This window comes from Diorhabda carinulata, chromosome X (assembly GCF_026250575.1).
Source record: "Diorhabda carinulata isolate Delta chromosome X, icDioCari1.1, whole genome shotgun sequence".
Lineage (NCBI taxonomy): Eukaryota > Metazoa > Arthropoda > Insecta > Coleoptera > Chrysomelidae > Diorhabda > Diorhabda carinulata.
In genome coordinates this window covers 28,974,590-28,994,153 of record NC_079472.1, presented here as the reverse complement: position 1 = coordinate 28,994,153, position 19,564 = coordinate 28,974,590, and the positions used below count along the sequence as shown (strand labels likewise).

General features: G+C 31.0%; 3 protein-coding genes across 31 annotated transcripts; 1 reads left to right on the top strand and 2 right to left on the bottom strand.

Annotated features, from left to right (window-relative positions):
- Positions 1 to 452: 452 nt before the first annotated feature.
- LOC130902305 (uncharacterized) lies at positions 453 to 11,160 on the bottom strand. 28 transcript variants are annotated; one of them, XM_057814349.1, is made up of 18 exons: positions 11,015 to 11,142; positions 10,810 to 10,945; positions 9,727 to 10,076; positions 8,913 to 9,377; positions 7,227 to 7,628; positions 7,063 to 7,166; positions 6,529 to 6,677; positions 5,934 to 6,143; positions 5,326 to 5,683; positions 4,836 to 5,030; positions 4,366 to 4,708; positions 4,111 to 4,304; positions 3,872 to 4,054; positions 3,565 to 3,806; positions 3,035 to 3,228; positions 2,564 to 2,901; positions 2,273 to 2,510; positions 453 to 1,106 (listed from the first exon to the last, which is right to left on the bottom strand). In XM_057814349.1, exons 3-18 carry the CDS (start codon positions 10,028 to 10,030, stop codon positions 1,012 to 1,014), a joined length of 4,014 nt encoding a protein of 1,337 aa, XP_057670332.1. In that variant the 5' UTR covers positions 10,031 to 10,076; positions 10,810 to 10,945; positions 11,015 to 11,142; the 3' UTR covers positions 453 to 1,011. The 28 variants fall into 28 exon arrangements, with proteins under 28 accessions (XP_057670332.1, XP_057670334.1, XP_057670324.1 ...); XM_057814351.1 differs by having other exon boundaries at positions 3,035 to 3,225; positions 11,015 to 11,121; XM_057814341.1 differs by having other exon boundaries at positions 7,063 to 7,169; positions 11,015 to 11,113.
- LOC130902307 (general transcription factor IIH subunit 2) lies at positions 10,657 to 15,318 on the top strand. Of its 2 annotated transcripts, none has more exons than XM_057814363.1 (7): positions 10,657 to 11,140; positions 11,495 to 11,671; positions 11,726 to 11,927; positions 11,982 to 12,284; positions 12,342 to 12,595; positions 13,636 to 13,885; positions 15,056 to 15,318. In XM_057814363.1, exons 2-7 carry the CDS (start codon positions 11,613 to 11,615, stop codon positions 15,182 to 15,184), a joined length of 1,197 nt encoding a protein of 398 aa, XP_057670346.1. In that variant the 5' UTR covers positions 10,657 to 11,140; positions 11,495 to 11,612; the 3' UTR covers positions 15,185 to 15,318. The 2 variants fall into 2 exon arrangements, with proteins under 2 accessions (XP_057670346.1, XP_057670345.1); XM_057814362.1 differs by lacking the exon at positions 10,657 to 11,140 and adding an exon at positions 11,148 to 11,167.
- LOC130902308 (dynactin subunit 2) lies at positions 15,314 to 19,550 on the bottom strand. Its single transcript, XM_057814364.1, has 7 exons — positions 19,233 to 19,550; positions 18,875 to 19,149; positions 18,626 to 18,823; positions 18,339 to 18,571; positions 15,855 to 16,018; positions 15,697 to 15,799; positions 15,314 to 15,646 (listed from the first exon to the last, which is right to left on the bottom strand). Exons 1-7 carry the CDS (start codon positions 19,266 to 19,268, stop codon positions 15,465 to 15,467), a joined length of 1,191 nt encoding a protein of 396 aa, XP_057670347.1. The 5' UTR covers positions 19,269 to 19,550; the 3' UTR covers positions 15,314 to 15,464.
- Positions 19,551 to 19,564: the final 14 nt, after the last annotated feature.

Genomic DNA, 19,564 nt, shown 5'->3' with positions numbered 1-19,564 from the left:
GAAAACGAACAAGATCGAAGCTCGTTGTATCGCGCGACGTTGAGATGTGGTCTTTTGCAATGTGAATATATTCATTTAAAGTCTATAGCCAGAAAGATTTTTTAACACCGCTGGAGCGGCATCGCTCGAGGCTCACCGCTTGAACGTTGCCAATGTGAACGCACACTAAGCCAAAATGAGATTTGTTTTTGATGGACTCTTATTATAGTCAGCAAAATATGGAGTTTGTAACGCAAAATGAAAAGTTCCATTACGGATTTTTTTAAGGATTACAATGTAGATCAAGCCCTCAAGTTAAAGTTTCTACATGTCTGCTACACTAAAATTTTTATTCCATCGTATGGAGTACTTTGATCGTGGTTACAAATTTTTAATAGTTTTTTTTGTGGTTTTATAAATTTCATATTTCACATGTAATTTTATCAAAAATTACTCAAATAATAGTTATTATCACCTGTTTAAATATTTATTTTCTTTTTATAAAACATTATGACATTGAAATCTGGGGGGCCTCCCCCTCACCCATTACAGAAAATTTTAAGAAATACCAGAAAAAACTAAATACATCAGAAGTTTATTTTATGAAAAAAGTATAAACATGCATCATCTAGATTTAATTTCTTACTAACAATTTCAATAAAAATATATTTTCATTATCCAAGTAACGTTGTAAGAAATGAATAACTGATGTACACCCAGTATACTGATCACAAAAGTATTTCAAGAAAAACTGAATACTAAAAAAATTTATTGGCAATCTTTTACCTAAAATGAAGATAAATACAAATATTTACAAAGCAGGGTAATTAACTATAATACAAATGTTTTTCTTTACAATATTGATAACAAATCAATTTTCAAATTAAACAATAGGTACTGAGTTTTCTTTTTATAAAAAACCAATGCCTATAGAATGAAAGATTATAAGCTATCATACAAACTTGAAAAAATCTAAATAGAAAAATGAAAAAGTCCATGAATAAACTAAACTAAAAACAGTTCTATATGTATTTATTCCAGTTCCAAACTAGCGTACTCCTCAGGTGACACTTGAGTTACCATTAGATTTCCGTCTGGAAGCATTACCACGACTTTATGAGTTCCACCTAAAACATACATTTCAAATTTACTTCTGAAACATTCAATAATAAAAATTTGTTTTAATAGGATTTGATTTTTTAAACTTGACCGATCTCGCAAAGTCAGTTTTTGTTATATCCCTTAAAAGAGATTTCGACTACAAGGGGTCAATATGAACTACTTGGGAAATACCTGTTTTAGTTTCTATATTATCTACTAGCTATTTAATAAGCAAAAAGACCGAGCCATGCTTCCCACTCAAGTTAAATAATTAGTGAGATGACGTGTAAAATATCTTTATATGTAATTCCATTAATTCTTGTTTAAAAATTCTATTTTTATGAATTCAACATACAATTCATCGCTCTAGGTTTGATACCAATTTTAATGCTAATAAAATTACAGAATGGTGGGGGTTCTGGGGTACTCAGAAAATGAGTAAAAATTCTATCAAGATGTTTATAGTGTAAATCAAAATTTCGAAATAGAAAATCGTCCTCTAAATATGGAACAACTTTTCTCGTTAGAATGAATATAAAGAAGATGAAGATAAATATAACAAACTATCAACAGCAGGTATAAAAGCTTAGCCATAAGACTGTATAGTTCACTACCAAACGAATTAAAAACAATTGAAGGTGATACATTAACAATCAAGTAAATAATAAAGAATTGGATTGAAACTAATATATAACAAATAGATATGAAATGTTATTTTGTTATTTATTCCATAATATTTAAAGTGTTATTAATACAGATGACGAAGTTAAGAATTTAAAAAAGAGGGGAACAAAAAAATTTGAGGGGCGTTTAAAGATTAAAATCCAATTTGGGAAATAACGGTCACAACACTACATATATTGTACATTTAGTTTGTAAGTTCTTAATTAAGATTAAGTTTTTGATATTTATACCAGACCTACGATAGGGCATTAAATTGTCTATGTAGGATCACAATGAAATTGACTGATTAAAATAAATAAATAGAAATTCTCTAGAAATTTAACCTTCTAGATTGGAATTAAATTTACCAATTTAACAATGATTTTCATATATTTATTTAAAAAAAATTCAGAGGCGTCGATGAGTTTATATTTTTGGGACACAAATGCATTATTATTAAAAATATGCTTAAACGGTTTATTGGTTAAGAAAATTCTTGAAAAAAGGGAGCTTTGAAAATATCCTTTACCTGGACTTGGAGGTTCCGCTCTTACGACTTGTGCTACAACTTGATCATTACTATCAACTGTGTCTGTTTTAACCGACAAGGGTTCGGTTACATCAGGACTAATTTGAGGCATAGATATTTCTGGTTGAGCCTGAGTTGCTTCTTCTCCACTCGTTTCCATAGCTTCTGCAACTTCATTTGTCACTAATAAACATTGTTGTTGTCCATCACTGCCTTGAGTCAGTAGTATCGTTTGACCCTAAAAAATAAGTTAAATTTTGATTGTGATTATTGAAGGAAAAATTTACATACCTGTTCATTTTGACCTGCTACTTGATACACAGTACCATCATCTCCTGTGATAAAAATGGGATTTTCGTTATCGGCAAGGGTAAATGAAGACATATCTGGTGATAAAGTAGCAACAGCTTGAGCTTCCCTAGAAATTTCATCAGATTCTTGTTGATGAGCAATGATGGGAGTTTCTATCATAGTTGTCGGCTGTTCTTCCATTTGTTGGATTTGTTGTATCTGTTGAATTTGCTGTATTTGTTCATTTTCGTTTCCTTCTGGAGCCGATATTTGAATAGATGTAGGTTCTTGTTTACGTTTTTGTGGTGTTTTCGTCGTTATCAGTAGTTCATCATCACCTGAAAAGTGAAAAAACATTGATGCAATCAAAATTTAGCTTAAAAATAGTAATTATTTTCAAATAAGTTGGTACAAATCTATTTTCAATTACCATGTATACTTCAGATTTACATTGAAAAAGTTAAAACTTACTCATTAATGAGGGCATGCTTATAACAGTCTTAGGTTTTTGTGGAGCCATTTTTCTTTCAATTCTTTCCGGCTGTCCCCTAATAACCATAGACTCTTTTCTCGCAGGTGAAACTATCCTCTGGACTATTCCTGAACTAGTTCTAACTAATTTTGATTGCATTTTCTGTTGTTGACCACCCATCATGTTTGAACTTCTGAAACAAATTATTTCAGTAAATACAGTTCAGTAAGTAGTTGTCAGTCAGAGATATGTTGAGTGAGATCAATAAAAAACAATTGTATAAGTAAAATAAGTTAACCAATAGCATTTCACATTTTTCCCCTATGCAATTCTTAACTATACCTATAGATATGAAATTTCAAGTAAATGATCCTTCAGGTGTTCCAAAACAAAGTGCTACATGCAATAGTGGATAAAACCTATTATGTCACTAACGAGGTCATTCAACATAACATCCCCTGGAATACGTGAAAGGAGGCAAATTACAGTTACTCTAAGAGTTTAAAAAAAATTGTTACAGAATGCTTACCTAACTGTTGTGTTGCCGATTTTCCTCACATTCGGCGAATTTTGAACAACTTGCCTAGTATAAGAGTAAACGTTTTTGGGCGAAGCATTGTGATTGGGGCGAATGAATTTTGGTGGTTCACCAGCAACGTTGAACTTTGGTTTTGGCGCTGTAGGTTTTGTTCTGACATAGGTATTGACTTGCCGTACTACTGGATTCACTACCTGAGGACTTCGATTGATTGATGGATTCATAACTTTTTGCTATTACATAAAATTATGTCAAATGTAATGAATTATGAATAAAATATATTTTCTATCAAGCTTACTTGTAATCTTTGTGTCGGAGGACCTACTACAGTTCTTCTAACAACATGGGGACCAGTGAGTGCCTTATTCAGTATTGATGAAGGATTTGCTGCCACTTTTCGTGGAGTCACAGACATTTTTACAACTGGTTTCATAGGTGATGCTGTTGCAAACCTTTTTTCAGGTATATGTTGTGTTTCAGTCTACAAAAACAATTATTGAAAAATTGTATATATGTACAAAAAATAGTTTCTTTCACCTTCATGATTTTAGCTTCATCATCATCTTGCAGTAGAGTGTTCATTTCCATGTCAACGGGATCTTGGGGTTCATTTTTCAGATCCTCTTCTGTTATATCAGCTGCTGCCAATTTCACTATGTTGTCTAGGGAAGTATCAGATTTAGTTTCTTCTGTTGGTTCTGGTTCCGGCTCAGGGTCAGGATATTCCATGCCTATCAACATGGATTCAAGGTGTGAAAACGTACATTATGTTGTGTTGAAATAATAATTTACCTGCTATTTTCCCAGTTTCAGGATCCAAAGTGAACTCAGTATTTTCTTCTTCATCAGGTTCTGGTATCTTTATTTCATCAGGAAATGGTAATTCTTCCAAACCGTCATCGGATTCATCATCTTTTTGATTGCCAGATTCTCTTGATTTTCCTGAGGACATTGATTTGGAAGTTTGTTTGGGGACTAGCTCTGGAAGTTTTTTTATAGGTATTTGCCTTTTTTCCGAATCTGATTTATTGAGTAAAGATTTTTTTACAATTTCTGGTGTTCTCTTAACCACTTGATGGGACGGTCTAATTTCCGTTACCATTTTTTGTGCTCTTGATAAGTGGGTCTTCATTCCCTTCAACAGAATTTGAATAATTAAATACTTTATTAACATCATGATAATCTTCAGTCATGATGGCACAATACCATAGAAATTGGAAATGTATAATATACCTTGTGAATTATAAAGTAATTGAACTGACCTTTTGAGTGGGAATATTCTTAGGACTCATCTGGACAATCCTTTGTGTTGATGTGCCATCCTTTTTCATTATCTTTATCTGGGTTTGACCAATTTTGGGGGCAACTTTAACAATTGTCTGACCACCACTTGTAGCAACTTTAGATGTATCAGAATCGAGTTTAATAATTCCGGCAGTTTTCGACATTATATAAACCTAAAAATATAATTAAAATGGATAATATGACTATAAACTTGATATTTAACTAGTTTAAAAAAGTATAGAGATAAGTAGTATAATTAATAATGAAGGACACAAAAATAAACCAATTTGAACATAATAAAAGTTTTTGGAAGAACATAGAATTCTGCTGAATTAATATGTGCAATGTCTAATAAGTAACAATGTATGCAAAAAATGTCGACAATGCTATATACTGAATCAAAAGTGAAAAAATTATAAATAAAGTGAACAAAGTTGTTATTGAACTGGATTAACATTAATCACTCACCCCGGTGCTCAATGATGGTAACTGTTTCTGATTGATCCTGACCACTCCGTTTGCGTCTGGTATTAAAATATTTTGTGGTAAAGGTGTGTTTTTACCAATACCATTCTTGAGAATTTGCACTGGAGAAGTATTGGTGGTACTTGGTTTTGGAGCAATTTTCCTAAATTGTATTTTAGGTTTCGTTTCTGTTTCGGAATCATCAGACAAATCGTCAAACTTTAATCTTTTTTCAAAAGAATCGTCACTATCTGGACTTCTGGATCTTTTAAATCCAGTTAAATTTTCATCGTCTGAAATGTTGCCACACCAGGCTTTGACCTGATCCAGTGCTTTTTGTTTACTAGTTCTTTGAGGGCGGCTAGAAAAAGAAATTCTTGTCTAATTTCCAATAATAAGTCGTTTGATTTCCTCATTTACATCAAAAGTTTTACTGTTTTAACATAATTTGTGAAATGTGTTAATTCTGAATTGACACATCAAATCTCTAAAAGTATTAAAAATTAAATACAGGGTTAAGATGTTTGGAAGATCAAATAAAATAATACATTTCTCAAATTTCCATCAATTTAGCTTCCTAAGATTCGAAAATATGTGTAATAAATTCTTACTTTCCAGTTGTTCCTGTAGAAATTAAGCTTGATGAGCTAGCAGGAGAGCTGGAAGTTGGTGCTGATTTTATCTTTGGTGAATTTTTAGCTAAAGCCATTGCTTGCTGTTTGGCTTTTTCTGCTTTCAACTTCTTCAGTTGTTCCTCAAATTCGTCCACCATTTGCTTGCAATGATTTAAATTAGCAAGTGGTTCCCAGGTATTGTCCTCGCTAAAAAATGACTTCTTTTTATTACATAAAATGAATAAAATTAACTGATGAATGTATAAATGCTACTTAGTTTTATAATTAAAAAATATAATAATTTAATAATTATAAAAATGTTACATTTGCTAATATAATATCTATAATCTATATCTACTAATAACTTAAAAACTTGAATCAGCTGCAGCTCTGATTTGTAACATTTTTGCATAATTCTGACAATTCTTTTTTTTTTATTAGAATTCTATATTTATAAACTTCAATAAAAAGAGGTTCCGTAAGCTAACAGTAAATAATTTTTGTCTAGAATATTTGCAAGAAGTCATAGCTAAATTTTAGACATAAACAAAAATGGTTTTATAATATAATTATAGTTTATAATAAATTTTACCTCGAAAAATGTTCCCATTTAATTTGATATTCTAACGTTTTCTTCTTTGGATTAAATCGCTTTGCAACGATCTTTTCCACTGCATATTCACTTTTGTCCTTAGCTTGTACTGTCCTCATGGCCTTATTTGAATTTGCTTCATTATTGGTCTAAAGAAAATATTAAATTGAGAAAAAATTATTGTTATAAATTTTTTTACATTGATTCGATGAAAGGTTTTGGTTGACAGGGGATTCTTAGAAGGGATGGTATATATTCATGATCAGGTTGGATGTAATATCTACCAGCAATACGCATGCATTTGTTTATATTTATGATGTTCCCTATTTCATATGATTGATTTGTGAAATGAATTCAAGATAACAACAAACCATTTCAAGATCATAGTGACTTACTCCTTTATAATAGTGGTAGAGCTTCAAATGTGAAAATGTGAAAAATTAACAATAAAATACACAATATAAAAAGTTCAAAAATAGGGCAAGCATCAAAATATATATATAAAACACAACTTAAAGTGCCAAAACACTTTACCTTCTGAACTATGGGAACAGCCTTAGGTTTATTAATGACTGTTCGTTTTACCTCAAGTAAAGGTGATTTAGAATTATCAAATGTTGAATTTTCTTTATTACTATCTGCTGAAACCAAAAAGTTATTAAAAATTTTCACAATTTCACAATTATTATTACTTTTACCAAAACCATCCAAAGATAAAGGATCTTTGTCACCATCTGCATGAGCTTTTTGTACCTTGATCTCAGTTAGTTTTGCTGTTCCCAGTTTCTGACAGTATTGCAGAGTTTCTCCTGCAGATATCCAAGCATCTTTCTCGGTTTGAGCCAAATTACACCAATCCTTGTATAGTTCCCATTGTGTACGTGAAGTACCTTTCTCAGATTGCAGTTTCACTTGTTTACTTTTCCATAAAGCAAAAGCCCAAACTTGAGGCTTACTTTCCAACATACAACTAGGTAGTACTTTTGAAATTTGACTGCATTTTTTCTCCTTATGTTCTTGAAACTCTTCTACCAAATTAAAAACTTCATGGCATTTGCCACAAACCAATATATCTATTTGTTTCAACTCTTCTTGTGAATCTAAAATGCAAATATTATTATTAACAGAGATAATTCATATACAAATAAGTTAATTGTTACAAATTTATTACACCGAACAAAATATATTGAAGGTATGGGTAAAAATTAGATCTCTTTAATTTTCACAAGTTGCTTTCTTTTTTCATCTGCCTCTGTTAGTTTTTGATTTCAGATAATCTTAAGTTCATAATTAGAGCGCTATTTTGGCAACTTCTTTTCACATCTGGAGATGATATCACAAAAAATTCTTATGTTAACAAATCAATTATATTATTAGTCCATGCTTATAAACTTCAATTATTTGTAATATTTGAATGTACAAAGATCAAACAATAGAAGTACATTGAAGAATGAATGCGAACAGCTATAATATTAAGATACTTGATACCTACACCATAGAAAATATATGAAAAAAAAATTGGAGCAACAGTGATGTATACATTATGAATAATACAGTGAACCACACTTTATCATACAATACAGAACACAGACACATTAATATATCTAGGGGGTGGTGAATATTATCTGGTACTTAAGAGCAAAGACAACAAATAGAATGAAGGAGCATTGATATGCTGGGTTATCAAAAATCTGACACATACATTAAGTTGGTAAGACTCAAAAATACTGATGCGACAATTTGATGGAATTTGGAACATAAACGCATTAAGAAAACTGATGACAGTAGATTTTTTCACTTAATAAGAGCAAGGCTACTTCAATATAAAAACCATGTAGAACATATGGATTGTGCTTCAGTATTATCAAAAATGGAATATTGACATTTTAAATATATAATATAATAGATATAATTTAATATAAATAAATAGTAAGATTTGTTGTTCAAAACATTTATAAAATATTAGATTCCATGAGCTCTCTTGTAATATGTAAACTACAGATACTGTATGTGATTTTATTTCTATCTAACCTATCTGTTTCCAAAAGTTTCTCCCTCCTAAAGGAGGTAGTGAACTTAGCTATCTTTGAAGAGTCAATGAGTTAATTGTAATTAATACATATCGTCACAGAAGTTCTAACACCAAGTAAGTCAAAAAAATGCCTTTTTGTGTGTGTCATTTAATAGAGAATCAAAAAGATGAACCTCTAGACAACTGATACAAAAATCTTGAAATCGATCTATGTTTATTAATTTCCAACAAAATGTATTATGATCACAATATATAAAATAGCAGATTTTTTGCTCTCCTGAAAAGTTGTCATTTTTACTTAAGGGGTGTTAGAACTACAGACAATATATGAACAAATGAATACTTAACATACTTTTAATAACCGCAGGATCTTGCACAACTTCATCAGCTGCTAACATTTCCTCTAAATCAGAATCCTTCATTATAGGAGTTGCATTATTTTCAGGTTTATTCATTTCAACATCAAATTTTTCATCTTTCACTCCTGTTTTATCGTCCTCTACCTTTGCATCATTAGTATTTTCCAAAATAGGGTCTCCCTCATGCATTCTCTGCAACTCTTCTTCAAGGGAACAAACTGGATCCTTTTCTCTAATTGTGACATCTTTAGAAATTTCTTCCTTTGATTCATCATTCTCTTCTGATTTTTCTCCTAAATTAACAAAATGGATTGAAGGAGGTTCCTCAGATAAAGTAAGTGAAGGCATAGATATATCTGTTGATATATCAGGATTCTCAGCATCAATATTAGGTGCTGTTGGTTCATCGGAAATTGGTGATTCTGTATCACCAGGTGTATTTTCTGAAGTTAACGAGTCTAAAAAAAATATCAGATTTAAGAATAAAGTTCTTGTACGAACATTTGAAATTTCTGGAGCTATTGGTGCATACTGCTTCCACTAGACTAACATTCACAATTACACTGTCTTACATGCTTAAACTTTACCTTCAGTCTCTGAAGTCGATAACTTGGTTATCAAAATGAAGTTGGAGTTTATCTTTAGTTGGGACGTTGATCATTGAAACACAAAAATCCGTTACACGAGATAATCAAGTTAAATTCTTTAGAGATGGAAGGTAAACTTACTGCAGCAGAGTAATTGTTTGTATTGGTGGTAGTGTAAACGAGTGTTGATAATGAATATAAAAAAATAATATTTACTTACCTAAGAAAGAATCAGCTTCAGAATTTACTGCAGTAGATAGGGGAACATCATTTAATTCAGAAATTAATGTATTTTCATCATTACTTGGATCAGTAGGATCATTGTTAGATTCGGGTTCATGTTCAGGTTCAACTTCAGCATCAGGTTCATTTTTACTTTCAGTTTGTTCAGTTGCTTCTGCCTCTTCATTAACATCAGCACTTTTTGTTGCTTCTTCAGTATCAATCCCCCCTTCAATGTTAGAATCCACTGATTCGAGCATCTCCGTCGGGTGTACAGCAGACAACTCGGTTTTTTCATCCATTGTAATCCAATGAATTTATATCAAAACTACTTTCCAAAATTGACAGCTAAAACAAAATGACAAATATTCACAAACTAAATAAATGAAAATTATTTTCCACTGTTAAAAACAGAATTGTTAATAGTGGATCACTATTTTTAGCTAGACATTGTACAAAAAATATATTTTGATAAGTTACAAAAATTTACATTGGGTGGAGTTGTAAAACTTCAACTACCTATTTGCACACGCTACCAATAAAAGACAAATGTATCGAGTAAAGGCACATGAAGGCCCATACAACCTACTCAAACAAAATAAGGCATAATCTGAAAATTAAATATATACCTTAAAAGAAAAATGTAACTGTCATTCTCTAAACTTGTTAATATTATTTTGATTTCTGTCATATTCACACCGAAAAGCTATTGGCCGATAAATTAATTCCATTTTCTTTATGTATAAACCGCCATATATCTTATCCACATCAAAACTAATTTCTAATTATGATTTATAAAAATTTCAGATACAAATTTATATTATACTGACAATTGTTTCAACGAAAAAGAGAATAAACAAGGGTTTTTCTAGAAATACATTAATAAAAATCTAAAAGCATTTAAAGTCGCGAAAGCTGACTGCTGTCTATTATACAAAATGGCTGTTTGTCATGGTGTGCTAAATCGAACGCATTCCTGCCGTGAACTTAATTTTTTTGTTAAAATTTACTATACCTACAAAAAAACCGACAAATTAGACGTAGTTTGGTCTATATTTAATAATTTTATAACTAAATTTACCTCAGAAACTGTATTTTCCAAAAAGTTTCACCACAAGCGTTCCAAACATAGCGATGGTGCTGCCACTTACTAAATGGCAACCGTGTTTGTAAATCATGACATCGAGCCAATCGTTATGGCGCCAAATTTTTTTGTGCTGTTAATATTTAATTTAAGAAAATATAAAACTACTCTAGTGAAAATTATTGAGTAACTTAATACTTACAGTAGTCAGTATTTTATTTACAGTTATCACGTCTTCACAAAACTATTATATAGGTTTAGTTTATATTGTGCAGTGAATTGTACAACGTAGACAAGGATCATGTCATTGCACTAACTTCCGTTGGAGGTAAATTCAAATTATATTATGGCAGAGGTAGGGTAGGGTAGGATTTTTTGTCTGCATTAAATATGTACAGTTATAGTTTGTTCTTGCAATCGGTAAACTGATAACAGGGATTGTTAAAATAGATTTTGTTAATTCATTATTTATTTTTATTATTTGCAACGTAGCTCTTGAAAGAATAAACATAAATAACAAAGTCATAATTATAGATCAGTTTATATAATTTTTTTTATTTTATTTGGGCTGAAATCATTTATTTCCAATGGAAAGAAAAATGCAAGATATTGAGCATAAATATTAGTGATATAGTGTAGTGATAGAAAAATTGTTTTATATTTCTTAAATATTCTTTTATAGCTATTTACTACAACCACGGGAAAACATTTCTTATTACAAAACGATAACCTCAATTTTATTCTGTAAACAACGTGTTTTTTAAAGTTACATTCGTTATCTTTTATTACACTAAGTAATAATGGCAGATGAAGATGATACCAAAGAGTATCGGTGGGAAACTGGATACGAAAAGACTTGGTAATTTTCATATGTTTGGTTTTAATTTTTTTTAATGTCTTGTTTTCATTTAAGGGAATCTATTAAGGAAGATGACGAAGGATTTTTACAGGCAAGTGTAGCTGATATTGTGCAAAGGGCGAAAAGAAAACGACAATCCCTTAAACATGGTAGTCAAAAGTTAGGAATGATGAGACATTTATTTATACTTTTAGATTGTTCAGAGTCAATGTCCAGCCAAGATCTGAAACCAACACGACTTATTTGTACATTGAAAGTAAGAAATTCAGCATATTTCATATATTGGAAATTGTACTAACTCATTTTGTAGCTTGTGGAGATGTTTCTTGAGGAATTTTTTGATCAAAACCCAATTAGCCAGGTAGGAATCATACTTATGCAAAACAAAAGAGCTGAAAAAATTAGTGAATTAGCAGGGAATTGTAGGAAACACATAAAAGTGATTAATAGTTTGAATAGAACTAGTTTGCAAGGTGAGCCATCATTACAAAACGGCTTGGACATGGCCATGTCTTCTCTTAAATTATTGCCTGCACATGCTAGCAGAGAAATATTGGTAATAATGGGTAGTTTGACCACATGTGATCCAGGAGATATTACAAAAACTATAGATGTAAGTTTTCTTATGATAATTCATATCAACTTGCCTATATTAAAAACTTTGCTTCAGATTTTGAAACAGGAAGGAGTAAGATGTTCAGTTATAGGTTTAGCTGCTGAGGTACATGTTTGCAGACTATTGGCAGATCAAACTAATGGTACTTATAATGTAATCTTAGATGACATTCATTTCAAAGATTTGCTAATGCAGCAAGTTGATCCACCTCCTGCTGCAATGTGTCTTGAATCAAACTTAATAAAAATGGGATTTCCACATCAACTCAATGTTGAAGGGTCAGAGGAGCCTCTTACTATGTGCATGTGGTAAGTTACCATTTACTTGGATATTTATGATGGATAATGTAATATAATTTACCCTCCAGTTTCAGAATTGTAATGAACTCGGATTTCTGGGATGGCCTTGAGGCATTCTTTACAAATTTTTCATCCAAAGAATGAAAATTGGTTTTGGCAGAGCATTTAGTAACTAGATAATGTGAGGTTTCTCCATCCACAGAAGACTTGCACTCATTATTTTCTGATACACCTTATATCCTCAGTTCCTGAGTCCGCAATATCTTATTAAAATATTTTTTGGATCTCGCTGTATTAAAGTTCAAAAGAAACTGTCCTGGAAGAATCCACCGAGTCACTCTTCATCCTGAAACTCTTGTAAATGTATTTTCCTACACCAAAGAAAGGTTATGAACCAGTTGAAGGCTTTTCTTTTCTTTTCTAACAAGTATATTGGTAATCTAGTTTCCTTTGATTTCTACTTGATCAGGGTCCCAAAACAAAAAGTCCTTGTTATTTGTGTCCAGGTATCGAGTTCTCTACTGCATTTCAAGATCAACTTTAAAGAGATGATGTGGGAGCTCAATGCTTTGATAATTTCTTTACAGGTCAACTACTATTCACTGAAGGGAATACTGGGAATTCATCATTTGATCTGCTTGAAAAGCTAATCGAAATTCTAGTTGTTAAGTTGAATATTTGTGCCACATTATTAAATTGAAACCATTTGAAACATTTTTTAGGCATCCCCATAATGGAGGTGAAAAAATGTTTGCCGATAAACAGATCATAATGAACAACCACACACTATTTACTTAATATTGCTCTAGCCGCCTTTTCTATCTGTTCAAAACTCAAATTATTATTTTGATGGGCCTTTTATCTTCACTGTAATTACTGCTGTAATATTTTCTATTGAAGAATTCCTGCTCATCCTTCGAGTAATAGTAGAATATGGAGATAACGTGGTGAACATTTACTTTGCAGTTAAATCAAAAGCAATCATTTTAAAAACTCTTTTTTTCTAAATATATGATTATGAAGTTATATAATATTTGGATATTTTTCAGTCATGTGGATAGCTCAGATGATGGAAGTAAGCTGACAACTGGAGGTTATTATTGTCCACAGTGTTATAGCAAATATTGTGAACTTCCTGTAGAATGTAGAGCTTGTGGCTTAACTTTGGTATCAGCTCCGCATTTAGCAAGATCTTATCATCACCTATTTCCAGCAGCTAATTATATAGAAATTAATTTTGATAATCAAGTGAATGGTTGTTTTGCATGTCAAAGGATTTTAGGAGAAGCAGATAAACAGGTAATAATCACTTTATTTTATTATTAAACTAAAATTGAAAGATTAAAATGTTTAGGTCTTATATTGAATTTCATATAAATTGTGTAAAACAGAAAATGAAATCATAATATTGTCCAAATCTCTCTCTGAAATAATCCTAAACGATTATTATAATTATGCAAATTTTCAATATTAATGTCCCGAGTGCATGTCAAATTGTCGATAATTTAATTTTCTCGAGTGCGCGAATGCGCACGAGAGGAAATTATGAGACAATTTGACATGCACGAGAGGGCATTTTGGCAGACTATTTCCTGAGAAAAATTTAATTTAAAATAAATAATAATTGTTCCTTTTCTTAAAATATAAAATTAAAACCAAATGATGCTTATTAATCCTAGACGAAAATTTGGCACTAGTGCAAATTATCGATAATTTGCACTAGTGCAGTATTATCGCTGAAATTTGATCGTTGCTAGGTAAACATAAAATATTACAGCTTTTTGGTTGGCTTAAATTTTTCGAAGGAAATAGTCAAAAGAAATACCATCAAATTTACAACCACAGGAGCTGGAACTGAACTATTTGAGGTTCACACCAAATCCTCATTATCACTATGTTTCTGTCCGAGAGAATTACAGTAACATGGAGTTTAATTCTGAAAAATAAGCTGCCATCAAAGCACAAAGATTCTATGTCATTTACTCAAAGTTGATTGGGAGTGCAAAGAAAACTTTAGTTTCTCGTCATAATTAAAGAAAATGAAGAGACCAATACACTTATTAAAAAAGGTGCAGCACAAATGCGTTTTATGGGCTTGGAGCCTTTCAGATGTAGGAAAACAGATCACTCACAAGAAATAAGTTTGTGGATCAAAGCACAATCAAGCTAAATCTGCTTACTAGATTCTTTACATGTAACTGCCACCTCACCTTATTATAATTTCCAAATAATTTGCACACTTTTCTTATGACTATCTATATCAACAATGATTAAACATTAAATATTTTTATCATTCTATGGCTATTATTAATTCTGAATTACGTATATGTGTCAATTTATATTTGTAAAATGTGCATTCATAAAACATGTGGTAGTGATATTAATTTAAATTACAATTACATTGAATTTGCACAAACCTAATTATTTATGTGTGTCTTATAGTTTCATATAACATTTTTCATTTTTTAGGTCTACAATTGTCCAAACTGTAAAAAAATATTCTGTATAGATTGTGATATATTCATCCACGAAACGTTGCATACTTGTCCAGGATGTGCCACAAATCCATCAACATTTCAAATTGCTCTTACAACTTAACAGAAAAATTTTGGTATAATTTTTTGAGTAAATAGCGCATTAGTTGTGTGATTTAATCCTTGTGATATGTCTAAAAGGGACTAATATTAAATTGTACATAATAAATAGGATATAATAAAAAAATATCTGTTGTATCTGAATATTTTATTCTAATGCACCAACTAAACATTAAAAAAGTTAATAATTTACTTAAACATACAATAAATTAAATAATTTTAATTAGTAGAAGCATTTCTAATTAATATTTATGTTCTTATTTAAAAAAAAACTATAAATTCAACTATTTGCTTTTGAGAGCTTTAATCCTTGCATCCAAACTAATGACAGTAGAATTAATTTCATTCAAGTTAGTAGCAAAACTTTCCTGGACACCCTGTAGAAGCATGTTGTTATTTTGCACATGTCCTTTCATTTCTGCTTGTGCCACTTCAATCTGTGCTATAGTTTTTGTAACGTTGGCAGCTAAAAATAAATAAATGGTATCTTTTTGGCAATCAAAATTTCCATCATACCTTTATTGTGTAACTGTTCTAGTGATTTGAGTCTGTCTATTGTTCGAGGCAACAATTTTGCTACACTCTCTGTATTCTTAACTAAATCAAATAATTCCAAAATCTACAACAAACATGATGATAAAATATCCTTTATATATTTGTATGAATTGGATTACCATCTTGTCTTTTTCTTCATCTTGTTGGACTTGCTTTTTCTTTTCTGCAATGGCCTCTAATTTCTGTGCCATGGCTCCTAATCTTCCCTCGATGTGGTCTAGCTGAGAAGAATCCAAGAGACTAGCTGTAGCACTTAGATGTTCGGCCACTTCGAATAAGCTCTCTGTAATATATTTCTCAATACAACTAAACGAAGAAAAAGCTTAGAACAAGTTCTAAGTTATGTATATATTGGAGTGGTTATCAAGGACAACTGTGAGGAGAAAATCTGAAAGCGACGATGACGAGGGGAAATGAACAGTTGGGAACGCTGATAATAAAATCCAAAATAATCGCAAGAAAGGCGAAGCTACATCTATACAAAACAATAATAAGACCAACAGTGAGCTATGAAGGCGAAACATGGATTCTTAACAAAACAGAGGAAGAAAAGTTTATATATGGAAAAGAAAAATACTCAGGAGATCAAAAGAAGAAGAAATATGACTGAGAATAACAAATAATAAATAAGGAATCTATTCGAAGAAGCATAAATAAGCTAAATAATAAGATTCAAAAGAATAGAGTGGCTGGATCACATACAGAGAATGCCAGATTTTAGAGAAACAAAAAAAGATGGACATAGAACAAGGAGGAACAAGAAAAAAAGGGAAAGGAAGATCAAGGAAAAGATGGTACGCAGAGATGATCAAAGACCTAAGAGAGAGAGGAATTCAGGACTGGAAAACGAAAGTAAAAAATAGGAGAGTGGAAGGGAATCATTTCCATGCTATGAGATTAATAGGCCTGCGCGAAACACCTATATATATATATAAAACGAAAAGATTTAAAAAAAATCTGGATACGAAGAATAACAAGGCAGCAATAATAAAAGTAGAAAGGAATGCTGATGGTATATTTATTTAATCCAATTGAAGTAATAAAAAGCAAGAAAATTAATAGAAGCAAAGAAATGAGAAATATGGATAAACAAAATAAAAGGAAATAGGGGTCAGAAAAAATCCAAAAGCAAATAGCATGGAATTGAAAATACAGTATGAGGTCACAAAAAATCCTTTACACCTAAAAATGTAAAAGGAGACACTTTTCTTCTCATTAAGAAATTCTTGGGTCGTGTAATAATTCCATGAATGTTCTGTTTCAAAGCTGTACGACTCTGTATTGTAGGGTAAACAATCAACAGTAATTATGTCTAAGGACACTAACAAATCATATCCTAGACACAAGTAGCTCAGGCTTAAATACATAAAAAATACTACATATGTGGTATAATATATCTGATGCCTTCTCTAAAAATATTTGCAACAGAGCCTTTTCAGCCCAATTAGTGTCTCACCATCCAAAAGTAGTATTTCATTATTTGCCTCAATTAAGCTCAAATCAAAAGCATTTGGAAGTATTCTCTTCGGAATGGACTTGGGAATATACATTTGAATGTAGAGATAATAGATGATTTTTCATAAATAAAAATTGGACTAACTGAATTTGTAATCTGATTCAAATTCATATCCCTCCATCTTTTATATTCCTTTTCTTTCATTAATGTTTTTGTTTTCAGTATAATATTAAAACCCTGTTTATCGAAAAAAGATAATATAACTTAAGCCGTATTAATTAGGATGTTGTTCTGCTTTTTTTTATCCTACTGATTATTTTTTTCTATGCATTAAATCAAAGGAACAAATCACCTATTCTCAAAACAAATTGAAGTTCTTGTTAAGACAAATATATTTTGTTTCTGTTAATGAACCCCCCAATGCTAACAGTGAAATTAAATTGACAAACTTGGAGCAAAAGGAAAGCAAAATGAACATCCAGTTGCATAAAAAAATAGTGAACAAAAGGAGTAAGGGTAAGGGATGGTAACTGGTAAGTTGAAGGAGTATTTCCATAGTTATAGATAAACCTATAAAGAATACATTTTTTGAGGGGCAATAAATCTAAATCTAACCTGCTGAGGGATAAATTGGTTCTCCTTTCTTTAACGACCAAGTGTGGAATATTAAATAGAGACAGCTTGGAAATTAAGTTGAGAAAGTAATATGAACCGAATTGGGAAAAATTAGAAACCAAGAATGATATACCTCAGAAAACATATTAACAAGCAAGATATGTCAAGAAATAATAGGATGGGAGAATTTAGACCACAACTAAAATATCCAAAATAGGATTCTTGAAATAAAATGAGTAGTCAAATAGAAGTTAGAAGAATGAAATATTTAAGCGAGTGAAAAGGATTATAAACAGGCAACAGCAGAACCCCAAATAAGGTCAATCTTAGATTACAACAAAGAAAGACAACTAAGATTGTGGGATCATCCACATAGGATAACAGAACAGTAAAAAGAGTATGAAAGGCCAAGATAGAGAGAAGTGGAGTGAAACAATATGTGGAAAACTAATAAACATCATGTTTATTAGTTTTCTGCAATCAATATTTTTTGACATCACAAAAAATTGATATTTGGATTTATGTTCTTTACTTTTGGATGTAGCTGCTGTCAATCTGGATAATTTATCACTGGGGATTCCAATAGCTGATTCCAACTTATGAATCCTAGTTTCCAAATCTGCTAATCTGGTAGTTTGAATTAGCCGAGCTTTTTCAGGTCTATAGTTGAATTGATAAACTATTCCTGATTCATTGCCTTCTGTTTCAGATTCTGGTTTCTCATTTATAGTGGCCTTGAACTGTTCTAATTGGGATAAAAGTTTTCTAAAAATGGAGTGAGTCTTAGAATATATCAACTTTATTATCAAAATAATATACTTAATTTGTACTCCTTGAGGGTCTGATATCTTTTGAATAAGTTCCTCTCCTAAAGTATTTTCTAATTTTAAATCGGCCAATTGTTTCAGTGCTTGTTCTACTTTTTGGCTAGATACAAGACAATTTTCACTTTCTTCCTTTTTACCAGTTTTAAGTTTGTTAACTTCTTCAAGCACTTCTTTCAATTCACACTGTAATCTACAAAATATGTAGATATTATCTTAGAAATGCGCCAATATATCTACTCACCTATTATATTTTTGAATTAATGTTTCATTTTCCCCAGGTCCAACTAACTCCCAATCTCCGCTTCGAGCGTCATAACCTATTCTATTTTTTTTGCTAATTTTATTTGAAAAATCAACATTTTCCGATCCCAAATATTTTCCTTTGAATTTATTAAAGGCTTCATTTGAGGAAAGATGAATCCTCTCAATAGGATCATTTTCTTCTTCGAAAAAATCAGCCGTTTGTTCTGATTCAGGAAGATCACAAGTTTCGTATACATCGGGCTCATCGTGAGCCTAAAAACGGGGAAATATGTTACAAATTGGTTTTAATGAAAAGTTCCGTTGTATGACGAATGCTATCACTTTTATTTACTTACGATTCCTGGCAGGTCAGCATATTTTGGATTAGCCATTTTTGAAAGTAGATGATTAAATCTTTTAAATCAAGAGGATAGTATAGTTTTTTTAATTGGTTAAATTAAAAATGATGATGAATTTATGTTTGAGAGTTAACAAATGACAACAATGACATCTTCCTTTTCTAATTTATAATCATCTATAAAATTCTATACTCTGGTATACGATTTTTCTCTGATACCTCATTTTTTTATTCATTATAAATAATACGGCAATTATTATTAAGATTCACACTTAGGGGTTTCTGAGAAATCAAGTAATAATTTTTTTTCAAGTATAGTCTGGGTAAGTA